The sequence below is a fragment of the Pezoporus occidentalis genome, unplaced genomic scaffold (assembly GCF_034315485.1).
Source record: "Pezoporus occidentalis ecotype Australia unplaced genomic scaffold, CSIRO_AGI_Poc_V1 ctg92, whole genome shotgun sequence".
In the NCBI taxonomy this organism is placed as follows: Eukaryota; Metazoa; Chordata; class Aves; order Psittaciformes; family Psittacidae; genus Pezoporus; species Pezoporus occidentalis.
The window spans coordinates 2898736-2916830 of record NW_026916284.1 but is presented as its reverse complement, the minus strand read 5'-3'; the positions used below and the strand labels follow the sequence as shown (position 1 = coordinate 2916830).

General features: G+C 42.9%; 1 protein-coding gene across 2 annotated transcripts; it reads left to right on the top strand.

Annotated features, from left to right (window-relative positions):
* The first annotated feature begins 360 nt into the window (after positions 1–360).
* CSDE1 (cold shock domain containing E1) lies at positions 361–17199 on the top strand. 2 transcript variants are annotated; one of them, XM_062605391.1, is made up of 20 exons: positions 361–483; positions 4423–4834; positions 5699–5897; positions 6643–6752; positions 7103–7195; positions 7733–7830; positions 7991–8072; positions 8402–8530; positions 8688–8813; positions 9650–9862; positions 10940–11080; positions 11170–11328; positions 11921–12028; positions 12885–13060; positions 13418–13530; positions 14201–14320; positions 14534–14712; positions 15643–15806; positions 16286–16418; positions 16986–17199. In XM_062605391.1, the coding sequence occupies exons 3-20, from the start codon at positions 5699–5701 to the stop codon at positions 17031–17033; spliced, it is 2391 nt and encodes a 796-aa protein (XP_062461375.1). In that variant the 5' UTR covers positions 361–483; positions 4423–4834; the 3' UTR covers positions 17034–17199. The 2 variants fall into 2 exon arrangements, with proteins under 2 accessions (XP_062461375.1, XP_062461376.1); XM_062605392.1 differs by lacking the exons at positions 361–483; positions 7103–7195.
* Positions 17200–18095: the final 896 nt, after the last annotated feature.

The following is an 18095-nucleotide window of genomic DNA, read 5'->3' as shown; positions in this document are numbered from 1 at the left end:
TTTTTTACCTCATCTGAATGAAATATTACAATGACCAACAGTGCTGCATTGTATCTGTTTTAGCATCATCTGAAATGCATGTGTCGAGGCGCTGGCACAGGGTGTCCAGAGAAGCTGTGGCTGCCCCATCCCTGGCAGTGTTCAAGGCCAGGTTGGACGCAGGGGCTTGGAGCAAGCTGCTCCAGTGGAAGGGGTCCCTGCCCGTGGCAGGGGTTGGAGCTGGAGGAGCTTTGAGGTCCCTTCAACCCAACCAACTCCGGGATTCCATGAACCAGCTCGGGCTGGACTCTCGGCTCCCTCAGGCGGACAGGCTCGCGCCGCCGGCCGGCTGCTGGTCGCGCACGCGCAGCGTGCCGCCGAGGGGGTGCTGAGGGTGCAGGCGCGGCTCCGCCCCGCCGCTCTCGCGAGAGGCCGGGATTTATTGCTACGTGCGGTGCCGTGCTGCTCATGGCGGCGCTGGAGCGGGGGCGCTGAGCTGTTGGGGTGAGTACGGCTCGTCCGGCGCCGTGGCCGCTCCCGGCCGCCCGCGGGCAAGCGAGGGGACACTGCGGGCAACCGGGAGTCGCCGAGAGGCGTAGAGAGCACCTCCGGGTCCGCCTCCCGCTTGTCCCTTGTCGCAGCGGGCTTAGCGGGGCGGAGGTGCCCGCAATCTCCCCTCGGCCTTGCGGAGCGCGGCGGGGACGGATGGGTGGTGGGCACCTGCCTTGTAGGCCGCCTATCCCGGGGATGGGTGTTGTGCCAGTGGCCGCGGGACACTGGGCCGTGACGGTGTGCGCACTACGCTTCCCGGCGCCCCGCGGGCAGACGCCCTGCTGCCGGGGCTCCTGGGGGCTGGAGTTTCGTCCGGCCGCGCAGGCGGGGCCGGTGCGCCGCTGGAACTCGTCTTCCCGGCGGGCAGCGCGGCCCGGCGAGCAGCGGGGCGCCCTGGGGGCTGCAGGCTGCCGGGCGCCGGGGTGCCCCGGGGGTGGTGCCGAGGGGACTACGGGTCCCGGCAGGCCCCGGGCGGGGCTCCGTCGCTGTGGCTCCTGGGGACGGGGTGATGCGTCCGCTGAGGGGGGGTGCGGCAGGGACCGCGGCTCCCGGCGTGCTGCGCGCCAGCCCCGCCCGGCGCAGGGCCGAGGCCCCGATCCCTTTGTGTGTGGGGGAGCGGCCGCCATCGCCCCCCTTTGTGTGCGGGGCGGGCGGCGCGGCGGCCACTCCCTCCACTGGGCCTTGCCCTTCCCTTGGGCCGGGAAGCGGTGGTGCCTGGTTCGGCCCCTTTCCGGCCTTTGCGCTGTCATAGCGTAGGCCGCGGCCGGTGTGCTGTCCCCCTCCCGCGCACCGCGGCCCCCCCTCGGCGCGCCGCTGGCCGGGGCTGCTTTTGGCACCGCCCCTCTGCCGGGCCCCGCTCTGCTCCGCGGCCTCCATCTTGCTGCAGCGCAGCCGGGAGGGCCGCGCCGGGCCCTGGAGGCCGCCGAGCCGCCATCGGCCTGAGGCCGGCTCTCTGTTGTCTGGGTTAGTAATGAGCGCGGGACTCTTCCCACATCCCTTTCAGAGAAAACGCATTTGGGGGGTTATGGGTATCTTTTAAACTATTGTGTATGTATATGTGCTTTTGCAGATCTAAGAATCCCAGGTTGGAAGGAGCCTCAAAGATCATCTGGTCCAACCTCTCTAGGCAAACCATGATCTAGACTGGATGTCCCAGCACTCTGTCCAGCTGAATCATAGCAATGTCCAGTGCTGGGGAATGCGCCACTTCCCTGGGGACGTTATTCCAATGGCTGGTTGTTCTCATTGAGAAAAATTCGCTTGTGTCCAATTGGACTCTCACCAGGAACTTGTGCCCATCACTCCTTATCTTTTCCAAGGAACTCCTTGTCAAAAGGGAGTCTCTGTGGTCTTTGTAGCCACCCTTTAGATACTGGAACAAAATGTCTGTGAAAGTTCTTTAACTTTTTTTCCCCCCATAGATGTTTGAGGGTTTTTTTGATGTAAAATTGACTTCGCTGACACAGTAGATAGATGTTGGTGGCTGATCTTGTAGCAGTCAGGTATCAATTGGGGCGCTCAGGCTAGTGTTCAGTGCTGCTTTCTGATAGTCATACAAAAATATGAGGAATAGTTTTATCTCCAAGTATCTAAGAGCTGTGTTGTGTGTGCATACTAAAAATACAGTCTTTAGACAACTTGGTTATAGTCATGTAAGAGACAGCTGTTTCCAGAAGCACATATTACATCCAGTAAAATGCATGTTCTTGAAGTTACCATTTCTTCTGAAGAAAAAGTGAGATAAAGCAGTGGTGGTAATCTAGCAGGTTCTGCTGTGAGCCTGATGAGTGGTGGTAATCCAGCAGGTTCTGCTGTGAGCCTGTTTGAAGCTGTGGCCAGCTTTATGTGACTTACTGTCAGTTAGCAAAATGTGCACCTGAAAGGCTTCAAGAACAGGATGTGTATGGCTCTGCCCTGTCTGCATTAATCCTTTCAGCTGTAAATACACAATGTGAACCCAGTGTGACTTGGGGGCTGGGCAGCTGCTTCGAGTGTTTACCATTTGGAGGAGTATTTATAGCAGCTGAATTAAAAAGTAAAGAATTTGAGGCAGACGCACACAGATTTATTTTTTTTTTTACTTGAGTTGTGTTTGCTTGACAACCCTCTGAACTGTGGTAAACCAGCCTTGTTACCAGATCAAACTGGCTTTTGAGGGAAAAGCTGATGCCTGACTCCATTACCTGATACAGTCAGCTTTGGTTATCTTTGGACAGAAGAGGGGTTTTGATTATTCTATGGAAATGTAATATATTCTATGTCCAGGAAAATGAGAAATGTAACATGATAATTACAGCTCAAGTAGAGCTCTAATAATATCAGTCTAATTAGATGAGAGAGAAGTACATGGATATTCTGTGCAGTTCCTGTGATTCAGTGCATGTCTGCTTCACTCCTCCTCAACTTGGGCAGGGAAGGGGATGCTCATTTGAGATCTGAAATGCTGTCCAAGAAATACTAGTGTTGTGAGAGATTCTAGTAACAGTTGTGTGAACCTAATAGGGAGGTTTGTGCAAAGTTTAGTGCTCCTATTGTTTTTTTGCAATAGGTTCATGTCTTCTAATTTGTATGTTTTTATAATTGAATGTTTCACTGCAAATCTTTCAAACCAGATACTCAACCTCAGAACCCTCATCCAGTTCTTTATTTAACCTCATTCCTGTATGTGGAATGGTCTGATGAGAACTTATTTCAGATGGAAGTTTTTCAGAGTGGTGACTAAAAGAAGGTGCCTCATCTGGAGGAGAGGTCATTGAAATACCAACTTGTGTGAAAACCAGGTGATGAGTTTGCACGCAGCCATTGTGTGCTGCTGGGGCTTAGAGTTCTGATTTGTAATAGCTGCCTGCAGTCAGCATTTTCACTATGAGGAAAGTTAAATGTCTTTACATTCATGTTTCAGTCACTTAAGTTGACTCTTTCACATTCACTAAAGGGAATTCAGAGGTAGATGTAGATTGTGAAATCCGTTTTCCCCACTGCAGTGGAGAAATGGACTTTGTTCATATTTTTTTTCTCATTTGGTGTGGGACTTGTGAAATGGTTTGGGAGAAATTGTGTTCTGATGCTTTACACCTTTAGATTATTGCAGAATATTGTATTTTAGCCATAGAGTCATAGTTACAAGAATCTCCCCCCCCCCCTTTTTTCCCCTGTATCTACTGAGTAAGCAACAAACTCAAATCAAAAATGATTTTGATTTCTATTCCAAAAAAGTTTGTTTCTGTAAGATTCAGTTTCATGTAGTAGTGGCACTTTCTCATGAAGACACAAAGTAAGCTAGTTACTGTTGTAGAGAGGCTTCTCTGTTGTGTTGGCTATACAAGTATTAACTATATGTGATTAGTATTTTGCAGACCCTATCTTAAGAAGTCCAGAGAATAGCTCTGCAGTTCTTACATGCTGTGTAGGGTGCGTACAGCATCTGTACTTACTTTGTTTTTTTTGTACACAAAGGTAAAGGTGCTTCAGGTATTGTTAGTCCTAGACTTGCCTTTTGCAACAAAAACTATTCCTTCCCACACAGACACCCTGCTGCTACACTGAAAGTCTGTGCAAGCACTTAGTAATTAAATTATGGGGCAGCATATAAAGTAATTGATAGGAGGATTAAGACTTGTATTATCAAATGAAGTTGCTGTTTTAATGGTACCTTTCCTGAAATGCCCAACTGCATGCAGAGCTTAGAATGGGAAATGCCACATCACTGGCTTGGAGATAGTTTCTTGTAAAACAAAGCTGAAAATGGGAATGCCAAATATATCTGTAGGCCAGTCTTGCCTAGCATGGATCACACCTGCAGTATTAAGGTAGAGGAACTTTGTAGGAACACCTGGGCTGATGTAGAATTTCTTTTTAAAGTGATACTTTGTGTCTTCTCCCTTTCTCCAGTATGAAGTGGAACAGAACAGAATTTACCACCTGAAACTGCTGCTTCAAGTTCAGATCAGGAAAAGAATATACCACATTGTAACAACTCAAGACCAAAGAAGAGGAAACTTACACTGAAGACACAAGGCTTGATCTGAAACAAGAAGTTTGTGCCTACTCAACAGCTTCAAAAGAGCACGTCCCAGCGCTGCTAGTAGTCTTTTTCTCCAGTGCTGTATTGAAACTGCCAAGGGCAGCAGCACTTGTATTCTCTATTAGCTCAATAGATCAAGTTCTCTTGCTATCTTTTTTCTTTCTTTCTCATTTTCCTTATTTTTTTAAATAATAGCAGTCTTCATCCTTAGAAACTTGTGCTGAAACAGAAGAATCGGCTAATACTACTGAAAGTGCAATATTTGAATATCACTGCGAGGTTGGTATGCATATATAAAGGTTTTATATATATATATTTCAGAACTTAATAGGAAATAAGTTGCCAACAGGATTTATGTTGATTTTTACTGTTATGTTGGCTTTTTAGTAGTATAACAAATTAATAGTACTTGCAGTATGCTTCTAGTTAATGATGCTTATAACCCTAGAGAGCTGGTTATTAATGTTTCTGTCCTCTAGTAATGGTAGTGTTGTGATTCAAATCCCTTCTTTTCAAATAACTACTTACTTAGAAGTCAGCTGTTGGGAGTGAACTGTTGGCAGAGTTGGGCAGTCATCATGGTGCAGTAGAGAACCATTATACTGTAGGTCCAAGTAATTAATAGGTAGTAGCCTATTACTAGAAGCTTCTTAAAGCACAGTTTTATGACAGTCCTCCTGGTGATCTGTATAAATGGATGTTGTATTTGACATTTTTGTTATGCTCTTTTTTAACATGCTTGCATCTGAATCTGTTGGTTCAGAACTGTTGCATTTTTCCTAAACTTGCTTAATTTGGAAGAGCAGATATTTTGGGTATTTCCTGGCTCTGGTGTGAAACAGTGAATGTGGGAGTACTTTGAGGTGCAGTGCTTCAGAAAGTCAGAAGTTTGGTTTGGTCTAAACAGTATTTATTTTGGTGTTGTATTTCTGGCCTGTTTTATAAATATGTTGCCTGTCTAGAGATGATTGTCTTGACTGTTTTGGTGCTCTAGAATTTGCTTGTTACAATAACTTCTACAAGCCCTTTGTGTTTCTGTTAATAATAGTTACTGTATTATGTGGGCATGGAAAAAACAAACCTATTTTAAGTCAATAAGTGGGTTTTGTGGCTTTTTCCCTCCCTATGTTTTCTTTTAACCAGATGAGCTTTGATCCAAACCTGCTCCACAACAATGGACACAACGGGTACCCCAATGGTACTTCGGCAGCGCTGCGTGAGACTGGGGTTATAGAAAAACTGCTGACCTCTTACGGCTTCATTCAGTGTTCAGAACGGCAAGCTAGGCTGTTCTTCCACTGTTCGCAGTATAATGGCAACTTACAGGAGCTCAAAGTAGGAGGTAATGAGGCAACTTCCAGAGCTTCTTGAGTGAAAACCAGGCTCCTTCACTTGCCATAGAAAATACTTTTGTCTTGTGACATAATCAGATGGGTGCTGTTGCTTCTGGTGGGCTAAGAGACAACTGAATTAACCCACCACTCCTGATGAGAGACATTTGCAACACTTAAGCTTTGTGCAGCTTGCATTAATGTAGTTGTGACTGTTCTGGCAGAGGTATGGTGTTAGGTCAAATTTGTATAACTGAGATGGAAATAAGTGCTTTGACTGGGGAAGAATCTACTTAAAGAAGTGTTTCTTCTTTAGAATTAGTTTGAGGATGGCCAGTTGTGTTTCAGAATGGGCAGGCTTCTACTTCATGCTACTGATGAATGTGGCAGCAAAGGTTCTGAACTGTTCAATGGCATGTGTTATGTTGTCTGCACTTCCATTTGAACTCTGCTTTACATTGAGCAGGGCAGGAGGAGGGAGTAACTCAGGGGCAAGCCATTGCAATAGAGTAGTTTGTTAGCAGCAGGAGTGAATAACCAGATAAATATTTGCAAATAGCGTGTCCTTGCTTGGTAACAAAAGCAAGGTTTTTACTTTGTGTTTGGCTATGCGCTTTACTGAGATTTTACTTTGTGTTTGGCTACAAGCAGTGGATTAGCACATGTCACCATTTAGTGATTTAAAAAAAACAAAACAAAACCCCTAAACAAAACTGTGACACCATTATTGTGTGTGTGTGTGTGTTTGTCTTGTAGATGATGTTGAGTTTGAAGTGTCTTCTGACCGCCGAACTGGAAAACCCATTGCTATTAAATTGGTGAAGATAAAACCAGAAATATTACCTGAAGAACGAATAAATGGACAAGTTAGTGCCTGTTTGCTATGCATGCGTAATTTCCATGCTTCACTCTGGTACTGAAGGCTAAATTCATTTAGCATGCATATTAACCAAATATGGTGTACTGTTACACTGAAATACATCTTTGTTCTGGTAAAAAAAATCAGAGGTTCTGTTTGAGCTCTTCCTTAGCTCCAAACCATTCTTACAGTCACCAGATGCTCTGTAAGAGTGAAACTTGGCAATGTGGCATTCCCTGTTGCACACTGGAAGTGCATCCATGAGTGTATAGCAGGGGATACTGAGATTCATGTTGTATTCAACAGTGCTGCTCCTGAAATGACTAGCAACGGATTTTATTTGTTTTTGGCTGGTAGGTTGTGTGCGCTGTTCCTCACAATTTAGAGAGTAAATCTCCAGCTGCCCCGGGTCAGAGTCCAACAGGGAGTGTATGCTACGAACGTAATGGGGTAAAGCTTGCATGTTTTACTTGAACTCTTCACTGGTCCATCACTGTGGTCTATGAGCAAAAAATGTGATGCAATTTATAATGTAGACAGCTGACATTGCTAAGAGCTCTAGTTCTTGGCCAAAACCCCCTATGCTTTGGTAATTCTACAAGCAAAAATGTTAATTCCACAGCTTGCTAGCTTATATCTGTGGAGAACTTTATATAAAGCCACAGAGTTGTTTTTTCTCTTTTAAAACTTAATGAAGCTGGGTTTGTAATGTTCATGTATCCTTACCTTGAAGACTAAAGTTTAGAAACTGACATTTCAAGATGGCCACATAAAAACCTTCCAACTTAAGTTGCTTGTTAAAGACTCATCCAAGCAGCATGATGGGGAAAAAGGAGTGGTTTTGCATGCCATGTTTGAGCATTTTCCATTTTCTCAACTCAGTTTTTTTTTTAGTGCAGGTATTGTTATTAAAACTGTGTTAATCTTTCTTTGAAATTGTTATTCTGCAAATATTAAGTAATAATGTCAGTGAATGTTAATTTACAGGAGGTATTTTACCTGACTTACACCCCAGAGGACGTTGAAGGAAATGTACAGCTGGAAACAGGAGATAAAATTAACTTTATAATTGATACAAATAAACAGTAAGTTGGTATTGCTTTTCTGCCTTTGTACTTGGGGTAATAGGCAGGCAGAATTAATGCCTGTTCCAAGAATTGAAATGACGTTATGAAATAATCTTAACTTTTGCTGCAGTTTTAAGTTATTTCAGGTTTCCTCTGTTTACTTTTTTTTCCTCTCTAGTACTGGTGCTGTAAGTGCTCGTAACATTATGCTACTAAAAAAGAAACAAGCCCGCTGTCAAGGAGTAGTCTGTGCCATGAAAGTAAGTGGTGCTTCAGCTTTCAAGTTTGCTTAGAAAATGAAATGCTGTTCTGAAATGTGGTATTATAGTAATATATTTAGGGTGCTAAGAGCTATTAACAGCTTGGAGCTGTGGGTGTAAACTGTTTGAAACAGCTGATCTTTGATACAAATCTTAACAAATTAAGTCCTATTTATTTCCATTTGTATCTTAATTTCTCATGGTTGTCTGTTTGCTGTGTGCACTTATGAATCTGCTATGCTGGTGTGTCATAATCTTTTATTGTCTTTGATAGAACTTGCTGCGTTAAGAGAATAGGCAATTTATTAAACACTCTGTTCTGTTCTTAGGAAGCCTTTGGATTTATTGAGAGGGGTGATGTCGTGAAGGAGATATTCTTTCACTATAGTGAATTTAAAGGTGACCTAGAAGCCTTACAGCCTGGTGATGATGTGGAGTTTACAATCAAAGACAGAAATGTAAGATGAAATCCAGTGAAAACTGAAGACGATGCTAGAGCATAACTGGACAGCTGTCTGTTTTCTCAAATTCACTTGTAAAAGGAGGGAGGAGGTTCATGGGAGAATGGCTCTTTACCTCATCTCTATGGGTGTCTGACTGATTTTGTGCTTTTAGGGTAAAGAAGTTGCAACAGATGTTAGACTGCTGCCTCAAGGAACTGTCATTTTTGAAGATATCAGCATCGAACATTTTGAAGGAACTGTAACCAAAGTAATTCCAAAAGTACCCAGCAAAAACCAGGTGAATTTCAGTATTTACTGAAGTTTATGTGAAAAGTTTTTTTGATTGTGTTGAATTCCAGTCCAGCAGTAAGTGGTCCCTTTCCCTGTAACAGTCTGCTGCATAAGCATTGTATCAGAGTGAAGGAGTAAGTTTGGGCTTAACCTGTTACAACCACTCATAGCAGTCACAGTACACAATTTTTCTAAAGATGATGAAAAGCAAGAATTAGGGTAGTGCTACACTGGGGAGTGTTTTCTTTAATGTTTTACATACTTCCCATTGAATTTAATTAGTTTAGGATGAATCTTTAAGGCAAAAGGATAGGGAAAAGGGGAGAAAATACTTGCTGGAAATGCCTGATCTCAGGATTCCTGTGAAGATTAACACTTAAAGACATGTTTGACAGATAACTTGACCATTAATGTTTGCCTTAGAGGAAAGAGTACTTCCCTTATGGCTTTAGGCCAGTCTGCATTGTTGTTTTTGGAGGGGTTGGGGTGGGGTTTCTTGTGTGTTTTGAACACTTGGTAAGACTCTGCTTTTTGGAAGTGTTGTAAGCATGGTTATAAACTCAGTTCTTGAAATAGTCTTGATTTCTTTGGCAATAACATGCTTGGTGCTTTAAATAAAATACCCAAACCAGCAAACCACAACAAAGACACCTTTAATTTGGCTATGTACAGCAAATTTCAAATGAGGAGTGGTAGAAATGGAACATAGTGGTTTGACTCCAGCAGGCATGTGGTGTCATCCATACTTCTGTTAGAATAGCTGGCAGAAATACCAGTGCCTTGTGCAGTTGTGTTGACTCTTGCAGGTGAACTAATGTCTTCTGTTGGGTGTTCTGCCTATAGAGTGATCCATTACCTGGCCGCATCAAAGTTGACTTTGTGATTCCTAAAGAACTTCCATTTGGAGACAAAGATACAAAATCCAAGGTGACCTTGCTGGAAAGTGACCACGTTCGATTCAATATTTCAACAGACAGACGTGACAAACTGGAACGAGCCACCAATATTGAGGTTCTTCCCAATACTTTCCAGTTTACCAATGAAACTAGGGAAATGGCAAGTATCTCTTTTAATTCTTATGGGGAAGTCAAAGTAAAACATAGGGAGGGTTTTGTCTTAAACAGTAACTTGAATGTAAAAATCACTAGTGTGTTCCATTGCCTTTTCTGAAATCCTTAGATATAAGACTAAGGTGGATGTGCTAATCAGTATTATAGAGTATCTTTTATTCCTGTAGTTTGGAATACTGGTTCTGTTCCAGCTACACTGTGAGTTTGCCTGCCTTTTCAACTGAAGACCAGTTACATACCAGTGTGATAAGACTGCTGTGATTAGGGAGCCTTTGCTTTAAGAAAACCACTGAACTTCAGCCTCTTGGGTTTTGGCTTTCTATCCTATAGACTTATGTTTCTACTATGGCCAGGTATAGTTGCTTGCCTGAATCGAATTCTCGTTGGGCTGGCAAGTGTTAGCTGAATAGGAGCTAGGAAAGCTCAGGATGCTATGCAAGAGAATGTTCCCAAAGGTGGAAATTATCTTTGTGTTGCCATTTAAGTATTACAAGCCTTTGCTGAGACTTGCTGAAGGCTCTGTAGGAACTGGGTTGAACTGAGCATGCTTGTGAATTCTGTCTCGCACTGTGCCTCTGGCAGGATCTTGTTGTAGTTCTTCCTAACTTGAATAATGAATTCTTTCAGCAATTTCATTTGGAAATCTGATGGACTTTCTCTTAAACTTCCGTTTGACCACTGCTTTTATTTTCTCTTTGTATAAGTTCTTGTATGTTTAGTTTGCATATATGTGCTTTATGAATTTGTAGAGCTGTTCTCTGTGTAGTAGTAGTGCCAGGTTCCTTAACTGTAGTAGTCCTTGTTAATGGCTTAATCTTTTCCGTGTCACTCTTAAGAAGAAATTAAGTTGAGAAACCAGGTAAGTACAACTTGTTTGCATTTCAGATTGACCATAGCCATTAACACTGCAGTTTGCAAGGCAGCATATCGCATAAACCAATAAATGTTTTCATAGCATTCAGGCCTTGTGTCCAGATTATGTACTCCTCAAACACACATGGAGTACCTGCAGACAGGTGTCACGTAGTACAAAAATTGTAATTGTTCCTTTGACTGTTACCAGGGTGTGATTGCAGCAATGAGAGATGGCTTTGGCTTCATTAAATGTGTGGACCGGGATGCTCGCATGTTCTTTCACTTCAGTGAAATTATGGATGGGAATCAACTCCATATTTCTGATGAAGTAGAATTTACTGTTGTTCCTGTAAGTGAGATTAATACTTCTGAGAAATCTTTACTTTTAAAAGGTATTACATGCAGTCTGTCTACAATCGGATTGATCCTGTTTTCCAGGATATGTTGTCTGCCCAAAGAAATCATGCTATAAGGATTAAGAAGCTTCCAAAGGGCACGGTTTCTTTCCACACCCAATCAGACCATCGTTTTGTGGGCACTATAGACAAAGAAGCCACTCCAGCCAAAGCAGCTAGCCCAAATAAAGGCAAAGAGAAGGTAATGCTACTACTTGCTAATGCTCTTCTTGCTAAAGCTCTTCTACTTGTGGAGTACCTGTTCTGCATCCCTGGCTTTGGAGCCTGAGGCTGTTTGCTTAAAAATCTAATTCCATTTTTTGAAGCATTCTTACTCCTGTATAAATGTGAAATACATTGAATAGCCAACAACAGCAGTCAGCACAAACTAACCTGTGTGAAACAAGATAAGAAAAAAATCATTAATGATTATATTGTTGAGGATAATTTCCAGGAACTTCGGTAAGAAGTTTCTTTCTACCTTCTACTCAGTAAGGTACTAGATAGAATAAAAGTAAAGCTTCTAGGGCTAGAGGAGAACCTCTGCTTTGTCAGGTTGTTTTAAACAATACCAGAGTACTTAAACTGCCAATAAGTGCCTACTGGAAATAGTAGTAATACTCTTCTTTCCTTTATTGTATCATTTAAAACTTCTTAGAGTCATTTGCTCTCTTGCGTTTTTCACCAGTTACTGTCAAACCACTGTGGCTCAAATGATCAGTGCTTGAATTGTATACAGGGAACTTGCTCACTTACAAATGAGACACTGCTGAATTCTGATGTCTTATTTTTAGGAAGCTGAGGATGGAATAATTGTTTATGATGACTGTGGAGTAAAACTGACCATTCCTTACCAGGCCAAGGATGTGGAAGGATCTGCTAATCCCCAGATAGGAGATAAGGCAATATAACTAAGTATACCATTGGGAAATATTTTTTTTCTGTGCAGTGTGAGGTGGGAGCTTCTCTTTGCCTTGTTACTGGATTTGTTCTCCCTCTTGGAACAAACGAAGGGCAAGGCATCTGCATAATGTTACCGGTTTCATCTGTCCTAGGTTTGAGATGCGTAATATTTTGTATACCTAAGAATAATATCCTGAAACCTGGTGATACATATGTGAAAATAGTGTCCTAATGTGTAAATGAAGCTTTTAAAACAAGGAATTCTTATCATCAAGACACTGGGCTCTGCTTGGGAATAATTAAGAGGAAATTGGCATAGAGATTTTGAGATGAATGGTGAAGAGGGAGAACATACCATTGTGAGCAACTTAGCATGAGGGATAATGGAAGGGGAAAAAGAGCTTGGAGATCTGGAAGAGCAGCCTAAAAACTGCCAGTGATCAGGAGCTGTACTAGGAAGGCACCAGTTACTGTCTTTAAAAACCTGAAACAAGTGGGTGAAGCTCAGTACATGTTCACTGGGGGTTACTAATGGCAAGTGTAGTGTAAGGAGGCAAATCACAGGAACAGAAAGATTCTCATCTGTAATGGGTTAAAAGCTGAGTGCTGGAGGCTGGCTTGCCTTGCAGGTACTGCTAGTTGTGACTGCTACTCTTTGGAATGTAGTAAATGTCAATGACTGACAGATGTTTTGGTGAGTGTAGTGGCTAGAAAACTGCTTCCCTGGTGAGTGTAGATATTGATTAGAGCTACACAGCTTTGAAATGAGATGGTTTGGAGTTGTTTTTTTTTTTTTTTTTGTGGTGGTTTGCTTGTTTTTTTTCTGTCTAGTGTTGACATGCACCTCTTCAACAGGTTGAGTTCTGTGTGTGTGAAGTGAAGAGAACTGGGTTGCAGACAGCTGTTTCCGTCAGAATGCTAGGACGCAATTACAGCTCAAAGAGGCTTTTGGGATATGTGGCAGCCCTGAAAGATAACTTTGGATTTATTGAAACAGCAAACCATGATAAGGAGATCTTTTTCCACTACAGGTGAATGACAGTTTATTATTACTTGCTTGTTTGTGTGGGTTTGTTTAGTTGGGGGCCAGAGTTTTTTGGTTTACTGTTAAACCCATCTGGACTTCACACGTATGTGCTAGGTATCTCAAGTTCCATTTATTATCTTTGCTTGGCTGGTTCAGGCTTTTCTATTAGTCAGCAGCCTTGGTATTCTATCCCTGTGAATCCCAGGCCAGAAAATACAGTTAATTGTATATTTGAAATGCTTCATGGAAATGGGAGGTACTGAAGTAGTTAAATAGTTTCTGATCAACTTATGTAAATGTTGAATGAATATCATGTTATTACATAACTAAAGGAAAGTTGTCCATAATTCTGTTTGTCTAGTGAATACTGTGGTGATATTGATAGCCTGGAACTTGGAGACACTGTTGAATACAGCTTGTCAAAAGGCAAAGGAAACAAAGTTAGTGCAGAAAAGGTGAACAAAACACATGCAGGTAAGACTCTGCCTGGTATTTTCTGCTTACAAGGCTCTTGGCAGGTGTGGATGGATAAAGTTTGTTAATAATCCATTTACAGCTGCAGCTTAGATCAACAGGATGATGCTTAACATGGTGGTCATAGGTTTCTTGAAAGCTGTTACTTATGTTTCCAGAGAACAGACAAGTGTAGACCAACAGCCCTGTGGACAGTAGCAACTCTTTAGACCTTTATTGTACTTTGTCCTCTTCAATTGAAGGGTTGTAACAGGGGAGCTAATGGCAGAACAAGCCAAATTAATAATTGCCCTAACTGTGCTGTGCCTTGCAGGAGGTATGCAGCTGGGGTTATTAAGGATTTGGGGGGAAAAGAAAAAGCATACTTGAAGGTTACTGAATGGTTAAAATATGTGGGGAATGGGAATGCAGTGGAAAAGAAGTAAAATACTTTGATTCAGTGATCTCTAGTTTCACAAAAAAACAGTGGTTTTCTGCTTCAGTGTTTGAAATATCAGTGTGGTCTTTATTATAAAAGCTGTCATTACTGCTGTGTTAAAGCTGTTCCAGTGCTAGTGGGTGATAGTGCACTGCCTTCAGTGTCTTGCAGTGCAAACTAGTTTAAAAAGAGGAAGTTATTGACCACTAAAGTATGAAAAGAACATCCTGTTCTTCCATTGTCTGTTTTCAGTGAATGGTATCACTGAAGAAGCTGATCCAACTGTTTACTCTGGTAAAGTAATTCGTCCTTTGAGGAGTGTAGATCCCACACAGACTGAATACCAGGGCATGATTGAAGTCATGGAGGATGGTAAGATTTTAAGTAACAAGAGTTCTTTCACAAATGCACAAGTATAGAAGCTTAATAAACTGTAAATAGAGGTGTCGATAGATATCCTACAGAGTATATTCATACTACTAAGCTGATAGTAAAAGCAGCATTTCTAGTATCAGAAATAAGTTCTGAATGCCCTCAGGTAGGAAGGGATGCCTCTCAATTATCCTGTGCTTTTTCCTCCTCTAGGTGAGATGAAGGGAGAGGTTTATCCATTTGGAATTGTTGGAATGGCAAACAAAGGTGACTGTCTGCAAAAGGGAGAGACTGTAAAGTTTCAGCTCTGTGTTCTTGGTCAAAATGGGCAGACAATGGCTGTTAACATCACACCATTCCGCAGAGCTACAGTGGAATGTGTGAAAGATCAGGTGAGTGATGCACGTTCACAGGAAATACTAGTTAACGTGGCATAGAGCAGATGAAAACCCACTTCAGCACTTTAATCCAGGAATCTTGTTTGGCAGGGATGGATTGCTTTGTGTGCTGGTCCTAGGGAAGCAGGTTTGTGTCACCCAAGCACTGGCTTACGCAAACCTGTGTCATGTGGCTTCAGGGAAGGTGAACGCAGTACTTGGTTCTACTGGTTCATTGGTGCTACTGGGCAGCAGTTCCTGATCAAAATCAGTTGATTCTGAATGCCTGTTTCTGGGATGTCCTAGAAATTGTTCTAACTAGTTTTTGCAGAACAGGGTATTTAAAGAAGGGTTTTAAAAAAGAAACAAAATGGTGCAAACTCTGCTTTTAGAAGCTGCTTCCCAGCATTAAGCAGACAGTGCTTGCAGACCACCTGAAACACAAAGGATAATCGTAACCTGGCCAGCTGCATCTCACAATTCTTTGAAAATTAACTGCTGTGATGCTTTCTGGTTTTACAGCTATTCTGCAGCACTAAGCTCTAGTCATTGCCAGAGGGGTGAGTTTTGCCAAGTAAAATGGTGAATGGGAGTAACCAACTACTTACACCTGGGACAGACCAACAAGTGGAGTGGTTTCTGCTGTATAAAGAGGAGTCTTGGAAAAGAACATGCAGCAGCACTCTTCAGTTTAATACTGAGAATGCTGCCAGGACTTTGGCAGGTTTCAAAACTTGTTCAATAGGTTTTGGGGTTTAAATGTGACTTTACCAACTCAAGAGTGCCTAGACTTCCAGAAGTATTGCTTCCAGCAGAATGTTCTGATCAGTGTAGAAATTGCATTTCTACTTCTAAAAGCCATTAAACTGCAATAATGAGTAAGTCATTGAATCTGTTTAGATCCAGAGGAAAAAAAAAATAACCTTGTGATATGTTGGTTTTCAGTTTGGTTTCATTAACTATGAAGTGGGTGACAGCAAAAAGCTCTTCTTCCATGTCAAAGAAGTTCAGGATGGTGTGGAACTGCAGGCTGGAGATGAAGTGGAGTTCTCTGTAATCCTGAACCAGCGCACAGGAAAATGCAGTGCCTGTAACGTATGGCGTGTCTGGTGAGGATTTACAATTCAAGTGACTTAATCTGGCATGATGTCTGCATCACAGCAGGCTGGTGCAAGCCTCTTCTAAACTGAGCTGTTCTTAGACTGGGAGCTCTGAATTTCTGGCTTCAGTGAGAACCTCTCACCCAAGAGCTGCCATCATTTAGAGATGTTGATGCTATGCCATTGTGTACTGACCACTTGTAAGCCTTTTATTGTTGCAGTTAAAGGAAACAGAAACGTAGGAAATACTATTTAGATGTACATGAGAGTAAATGCAACACCTCTACTCACTACAGAATACCCTTTTGAGGAGTTTGAGCTACTGCTGTTTTGTAGCCCTGTGCTTAAAGGAATGGTTTTGAAGCAGAATTATGTGGCATCACTGAGGTCTGCTTTTGCACAGGATGGGTGATACTAATGGGGACAGTGAATAGCTCACATCAGCTCTGGGAAGTGACCCGTACTCTCTGTGGCTGACTCTGTTACAGTGAAGGTGCAAAGGCTGTCGCTGCCCCACGTCCTGACAGACTCGTTAACCGCTTAAAGAGCATTAATCTGGATGATGCCAATGCTCCTCGGCTCACAGTTCTTCGTCAGCCTCGGGGACCCGATAACTCAAAGGTATATAAGCTAAAAGGTTGCACTGTGGAGTAACTGCAGTTTGGGTTTGAACCTGAATGGCATAAAACTGACTCCTCTGGAAACATGAACGGTTGGAAGCGCAGTGTCCACCTTCATTCCGCAGTGAATGACTTGCCTGCTGTGAGAGATGAGATTATTTCTACATGATGTCAGGGTGCTGTCCCGTGTGTCAATCAATCATGTATGCTGTGGTTTGAAGAGCATGCAGCATCAAAGCAGCCAGTTGCTGCTTATGTTCTAACACAAGAGATGGCTCTCCAGGTTTGTTTATAAACCTCCTGCTCCCCTTCTCAGAGATAGTGAAATGTCTTCACATCAATTTGGCTTTCAAAGGAGGTTCTGCCACCACTTGATAAACAAAAGTGAAGTGGCTGGAATCTCTTGAGGCATCCGGGAACCCACAGAACCTGTGTTGTCTGTGTTCCTGAAGCCAAATGTGGCTAATTAGAAGCAGCGTGCTCAGTCAGTCCTGGATTGGAAGAGAACAGGTTGACTTTAAAGTGTGAGGCTGGAGCTAAAAGTTACTTGTTTGTGTTTTCCTTGCAGGGATTTGGTGCAGAGAGAAAGATCCGCCAAGCTGGTGTTATAGACTGATCCTCAAAGCCCATCCCTGATACACGGCTGAGTGCTGGGGGCTGGTGAAGGGTACTGAATATCTCCCTGTTAATCCCTTCCTCCAAATTCTAAGAAGCTATTACACCGGTTTTAACACCTTCTCATGTTATGTTTAAAATAAATTTATGAAACCATTTTAAAATTATGCACAGTTGCATTCTGGAGAACTTTAAGGTGGCGCCTTTATAGTATCACATTTTAGAAGCTTGTTTTGAATGGTGCATTTAAACGCAACTGGTTACTGCAAATCTACGTTGCCTCTGTGAGTAAACATTATAGAGAGCTCAACTCGGGTAGACCTTATGGAATTCTGCACTACAGTTCTCTTTGCTTTGTTATCTTGGCTGAGGTTTTCCTATGCCTTAGTGAGTGACTGCGTTGTGTCCACTTCCTAGTGGAAGCGGGAGGCTACCTTCAGCTCAGTGCTCCACTCCCAAGGACCATGTGAGGGTGGAATCAGTGCAACTTGATACAAATCTGTCTGAACATTCAGATAAGTTGGTGGCCAAATGTTACAATGTTTTCCCATTTCATTTAACTTCAGTCCTTCTGCCAGTGACCTTTAGAGCCCAGTGACAGCCTCTTTCTGAGCTTCACCTTGTGTTTGTAGCGTTCGGAACCACGTGCAGTGCAGAATTTCCTAAGGCTGAGGTGTGCCATCAGTGTGGTAATTTAAATAGACTTAAAACAATGCACAAATCTGCTGCTTCCAACACTGCAGCTTCCACCCCCCCTTTTTGTTGACTGATTTAATCTGAAACAAAGGACGAAGTTGTGCCTGAAGTGAATACTTTTTTTTTCTCTATTTTTTTGCAGCCAGCACCATGTACTGTAACAGAATAAATACTCCTTTAGGCTTCCCATACTAGCTGTACCGAGCCTTTCATCGAGGTGGGATAGTTGATCTCTGTGTGCTTTATTTTGCGCCCTCCCCCCATGTTCCCCTCACACTTCATCATCAAGAAACCGGATTGATCGGTCTGAGTCTTATTTACCCAACAGGATCAGGAGTTACAGCTCGGGATCGAGGCGAGTGCCGGG